At 53.0% G+C, this 6,087-nt stretch overlaps 1 protein-coding gene across 14 annotated transcripts in view; it reads left to right on the top strand.

Annotated features, from left to right (window-relative positions):
* Ank1 (ankyrin 1) overlaps positions 1-3,412 on the top strand; it is a 178,199-nt gene extending 174,787 nt beyond the window's left edge. For all 14 annotated transcript variants that reach the window (XM_041673657.1, XM_041673652.1, XM_041673649.1 and 11 more), the window contains one exon: positions 3,051-3,412. In XM_041673657.1, the coding sequence (XP_041529591.1) occupies positions 3,051-3,077 (27 nt within the window). In that variant the 3' untranslated portion in view covers positions 3,078-3,412. The remainder of the gene's footprint in view (positions 1-3,050) is intronic.
* The last annotated feature ends 2,675 nt before the right edge of the window (positions 3,413-6,087 follow it).

The raw sequence follows: 6,087 nt of genomic DNA, 5'->3' as shown, positions 1-6,087 counted from the left end.
CAGTTATTTCCTTGTAGAACTGCTGTGTGGCAAGGAATGTGCTTAGTTTTGTGAAGGGACTTCACAAAGTGTGAGGCTCAACAGTACCCTTTCGCAGAGTGTGGTCCACACCCCCTCCTAAGGCCACCTGGGGTCTTAAGATGCAGACTCCTGGGCTGGGGCGCAGCTCAGGAGCAGACGCTAGCTAGCCAGGCGAGACCAGGCTTCTACTCTCCGCTGTAGTGTGATTATCGTGCGTACTGAAGGTTGAGTTCTGATCACTGATTTTGATCCTTCTCCTTAAACTTCCCTCGAGTCCAATAGCATGGCTCTAAGTATCAGATCTAAAAAGTGGCTGAAATAGAGGACAGTCAACTGTTTAGAGAGGTCAAACACTCACTGGGAGGACTCTGCACCCTGGTAAGCAATGTGTGGCTGAGCCTTGTTCTGACCCTACCTTTCGCCCCCTGCATTGGAAAGGCCTCCGGATCTGAGGTCTAGAGAGTGGAGAAGCAGGCAGAAGAAGCCAGCGAGTTGTTGTTAGTCAAGGCTCAGGGCACAGAGCAAGCAGCACGTGGCAGGGTTTGAACCGTGCTTAAGTGTTAAGGTGCCAGGACCATTGGGAAGACTGGCACACAGGCAGTGATGGAGCTGGAGGGGGGTCCCACAAGCTTTGGAAGGGCCCTGGTTCTTGATACCCTTTGCAGGTGCATGGCTGCGCCCTGCAGGTGCCCAGGGAGGAGAAAGCAGATGCCTCTGTTTTCCTTTTATGGAACACTTTCCATGCAAACATAGTTCCAGGATTTAAACTAGCTCTGACAATAGAATATTTTAATAAATTTAAAGTTAATCTGTTTTAGTGAGAGGAAGTGGGGAGGCATGCTTTCTTTTGCTTTATTTCAAGCTAGAATCTGTTCTCCTATCCAGCCGCTTCAAGGACTCCTGAGTGAGAGGTAAAAGGAGATGGTAGGAGTCACAACATAGGTGAGGGGCAGGTACCAGGGCAGGGAGAAAGAGCCTGGCTGTAGGGCCACCCAGAGCGCACCGGAGGGCAGTTTCCTATGCTTTGGGAGGATCAGCCTTTTCCAGAGAGTAGCCTGGGGAAGAGGTGTGGTGTCAGAAATCCTGGCTACAGTCAGAAGGCTCATGTTACCACCCTCTGCTCTGCCAGCTGCTCCAGCTCTCTCTTTCTCCTGAGTCTTAGTTTACCCAAAAATAAATTGGGTGCCTGCTCCAAAATGATCTCTAAGGTTGAGCCTTCTCCTCTGCGTAGTAAAGTAGGTGGGAAATCAGAGTCTGTGTTCGTCTGGAACCTCAGGACTCACGTTGTCTCTCATTTGAGGAATGATAAGCTCCAGGGTAGGCATTGCAGGGGCCAAGAAGGGGCTCCCACCCACGTGCTCATTAACCAGCCAGAGCAGTCACACAGCTGGTAAGGAGAAAACACCACTTAGGCAGCTGCACTTTCTACAAGCCCAGAGTGCTCCTTGCCCAGAGTGCTCCTTTTCCCAGAATGCTCCCTTCCCAGAGGGCTCCCTTCCCAGAGGGCTCCCTGCCCAGAGTGCTCTCTTCCCAGAGGGCTCCCTGCCCAGCAAAAGTGCATGGCTTTTAGTCCTTACAGCTTTAGGTGAGGCATTTGGCACTCCCTTCCCCTCCTGGGGAAGCATCCAGAGATGAGTCATATTGGTCATGCCCATTATTCCTCCCCAGCTCTGCTACCTGCAGAGCCCAGGACAGTTCTGCTTCAGGATGATTTCCAGTCTTTGGGCCACTTCCCACAATACCACTGGCTCTCTTAAGGGCCTAGTGGACCACGCCCGCCACCCCCACACTCAGGATGCTGAGGCTGGACAGTTACCATGAAGTCAAGGCCAATCTTGATAAATAATGAGTTCAGGGACAGCCTGTTCTAAAGAACGAGTCCCTGTCTCAAACACACACACACACACACACACACACACACACACACACACACAAATACAAAAGCACCCTTCTCTTCTTCGCCAGCTCCTGGGCCCCTGTAGACAGAACCTTTAGTTTCTCCTGGAAGACATGATGTTACCTGGGCTCAACAGCACCTGCCTGAAATCCCAGCACCTGGGATGCAGAGAGAGGCAGCAGGTGGGAAGTTTCAGGCTTGAGCTGTGTAACAAGACTCTGTCTCAGAAAAAAAAATAAAATAAACAAGGAAAGAGGAAGGAGGGCAAGAAGGAGGCCAGACTCTCAGGAGGCTGGGGGGGGATAAGGCCCTGGGAGGCAGGAATGGCATCAAGCTATGAATCTCAGGCTGGCAGGTTTGAACGTCACGTGCAAGGCTGTTGCTTTCCAGCTTGAGATGTAATATTCTAGAGACAATGTACCTGCCTGAAAGATCTCCTTACCACAGAGTCGGCCACCACTAGGCACAGGAACAGGAGCTGGGGTACCTGACAGTGAGAGTCCGTGAACAAGAGCCAAGAGGAGCTTCAAGGTCATGAGTTCCCAAGACCAGGGCTTCAAGGTCATGAGTTCCCAAGTACACAGAGCTTCAAGGTCATGAGTTCCCAAGACCAAAGCTTCAAGGTCATGAGTTCCCAAGTACACAGAGCTTCAAGGTCGTAAGTTCCCAAGACCAGAGATTCAAGGTCATGAATTCCCAGGACCAGAGCTTCAAGGTCATGAGTTCCTGAAACCAGTGATCTTGTCCAGGGCAGACACAGAGCTGATACAGTGTTGCAGGCCCACCTGAACTGAGAGTGTAGCACTACTGCCTAGCCTAGTGTTTTTCTTGGTAGAAGACCCATCTCAGAAAAATGGCCACTTTCTATGCAAAAAAAAAAAAAAAATCTACTCTGAAGGTTTTTTTCCTACCCTCCTTGGCAGGACACCACCTTCTCTGCCCACCGGAGGCTGGCTAGGGAGCTGAGACATCTGGGTAGAGAGAGGGAGGATGGGTGGTATTTTGGGGCCAAGCCTCTGCTACGACACTGCCATCTCACTGCTTTGCTTGGGGACACTGCTTCTCCTGGTCGGCCCTGCCCCAGAAGGAAAGCACAGGACCCTTGAGTGACTCCTCTTTCTGTGTCCTGCAGGATCACACCTCAACACCCAAACCCTGAACTCCACATACTCTGTCAGGCACACAGAAGGAGACCCGGACCAGAGGGCTACTGGAAGGTCGCACGTGTCCTAAGATCCCGGCATGACCTCTGTGAGGGGCTTCCTTTAGTCTCACATTCGCATGAACGACTGCTATAGACGCATGACCTACAGACTTCAGTCCTGCCTCTAGCGACTATGGATCTCTGTGGGAATCAGGACAAAGGCCGCAAGAAGAAGGGAGAGAGGAGTGAGGGAGAGCGAGCAAGCCCCCAAAGAGCACATGGGTGCAGACACGAATAAGGGCTCTACTGTGGCTGGGATGGTTGGTTAAAGTTTGTTTGCTTTTTCTGTTGTTCTGTTTTGATTTTGACTTCGCCCTCATTTGTAAGAAGCTCACAAGATCATTCTGGAAGGGGGAAACTGGAAACTGGGTGTGGAATCAGTTTAGCATCATTGCCCCACATTCCCGTGTGCCAGCCTTCCACACCCGCACACCCCACATGCGGGTAACAACACTCCCACACACACACACACACCACACTTCCCGCTGAAGGGACTGCTCTTCCCAGAATGACACGGCACAGGTGCACATGTGCAGGCCTCCCCCTCACTCATCCACACTGGTTTTACTGTGTCCTCTGAAGCTGTATGGATAAACTGGATATATATTTTTTTTATGTTGTCTCTCAGTTTCAGTATTAATCATCTTCCAGTGGAAATCATTACCCTGAGAGTGCACTCGGGGTTCCTTGTGTTTAGAAATTTGGGAACTGAGGCAAGGAGCCCTCAGGATTTGCTGTAGGGCTCAAAGGGAGCCAGGGCCCCATCTCAAAGTTCTCTCTGGGGAAGGGCCTGTGGCTGTCCGAGGATTGCACCAGCATGTTCGATAGACGGGAGGTTTTCGAAATCGTCAAGCATTTCAATAATAGTCTGTGTTAAAAGTGTAAACTGTACAGTAATCAGCCTTGTGTATATCAATACAATAAATACTATGCAAACCAATAGAAACACGTTAGCAGTATGTACAAAGCCCGAAACAGCTCAGCTCCCGAGGACTTCTCCAGGCTGTGGGAGGAGCTAAAGGCTGTCTTTCACTGAAAGAGAAAGGGAGTAGGGCTGTGAATGTACCTGCCAGTTCCTAGGTCACACCACCACCCTGAGGTCTCCCAGAGCCAACTTGGTGCTTGAAGTGCAGGTGGCCGCAGGCTGGAGGTCCTGGCACAGACCCTGGACTCAAGCTCCGACCACCAGCCCAGCGCAAGGAGAGCCCGGAGCAGGAGAGAGCTGCTGACCAGGTGGCTGAGGAGAGACCCTCTTCTATCTAGACTCAGGGCCAGGCCAGGAAGGGACCCCACAACTGGCTGGTCTTGCCTTGGAGCCCTCAGGGAAGAGCCTTAACGTCACACTAGAGTCTCCTGCAGAGGGAGGCCCGAATCAGCACAATCCGGCTCCGCCTCGCCCGGGCGGCGCCCCCTACGGCCAGGAAAGAGACTGGCAGGCTCTTCTCGCTCTCCAGGAGCCACTGGTGGACGGCGGTCACCTTCCTCGCCTGCCGCTCTTCGGAGGGTGTCGTCAGGACACAATAAAAACCTTCCAAGTAGCACAGACGCCCCTCCATGCCCGTGCCCCCACGCCCTGGAGGCTCGCCCCGGCACTCCAGGCCGCGTGCGCTCTAGCCCCAGCCCCGGGCGAGTGTAGGAATTGGGGACGGGGGATGCTGTGGTCCCCGCGGGCGCGGCTGGCTTTCCTCCGAGGGGCGGCCCCGGGAGGGCTGGGCGGACGAGGACGGGCGCGGGGTCGCCCCGCCTCGACCCGTACCCCCGCTCCAGGCCGCCGCCCCAGTAGCGGCTCTTAGCGCCCCGCGCGGCCCGGCTCCGCTTTGGCACCCTCCGCTCAGCCTGGCTTGGCTGCTTGGCACGCCGCCCCCCGCCCTCGGCGGCATGGCTGCGCGCTCCCGTTGCTAGTAGGAGCTGTTTAGGAGGAGTTTGGGGTCTCCACTTGATGCCTAGAGAATGCTGCAGTCTGCACCTTAGACGCTTTTTAGAAGTTTTGAAATGACCTTGATTTTTTTTTAATTGTTATGAAAAATGAACTATGTCCTGGCTCTCTCATGCTCTGTTACTGAGAGAGACCACCCCTCCCTATTCTGATGTATAGACCATTCTCCCTACACCAGCTAAACAGATGTCAAATTAATAAAGAAACTGACTCATGGCACAGGTCTCCATCTCTCCTCCTTGACTCATCTTTGAGAGTTTGAGGTGCTGGGCAGGGGGGTAGCCTGGTTTGAAGTGTGATGGGGTCTATTGGGTGGCATCAGGAGACACCTCTCTCTACCCCTAAAAGGAGTCCACCAACGTCCAGCTTCTGGAAAGCCCCTGAATCAGTATCACCCTCTCTAGAAGCGTCCAGAAAGAGCTAACAACCCGGCTATCGGGAGATGAGAAGATGTGGGGGTGGTACCGACCCTACAAAGCAGGGAGCCTGTTCAGGCAGGCAGGTGACATTCACCAAGGGGAGCTGCCAGATTCTGCCCTTCCTAGAGAGAGGAAGAGAACCCTGTTCCAAAGGAGTTTCCAGCACTTTATGCAAAGCCGGGCTCCTCACTGGAAGTGTTCCCTCCTTTGTCACACGGAGAATAAACAGCGTCTAACGTCTCTTGCCTACGTCACTCAAGGTTACCAGACAACACAGCCTTATCAGCTCTAGCATTAAATAAGAGTCAAATCATTGCAGCACATGCCCTGTCCTGACTTCTCATTATTATGGCGTGACCATATCTTTGTTCCCAGAATCCCTGGTGCACCTCAGCACCAGTCCAGCCCCAGCTCTCAGGCACTGAAAGCCCACCAACACTCCTCCCTGCATTTGAATTCCCCAGAAGGTTTTTCAAACACTTTCAGAACCACCATTACCTCAGCTGGGTGGCTTGTCTGGGAATCTGGAATAGCTGGCCCGTGACCTGGTAGCAAACTTAACGTCAACCATTATGAACCTTTTCCCAAGGGTTTAAGTCCAGGCAGCTGA

Source organism: Microtus oregoni, unplaced genomic scaffold (assembly GCF_018167655.1).
Source record: "Microtus oregoni isolate MIOR12 unplaced genomic scaffold, Mior012 000024F_ref0000369, whole genome shotgun sequence".
NCBI lineage: Eukaryota > Metazoa > Chordata > Mammalia > Rodentia > Cricetidae > Microtus > Microtus oregoni.
This window is presented reverse-complemented; position numbering and strand designations above follow the sequence as displayed.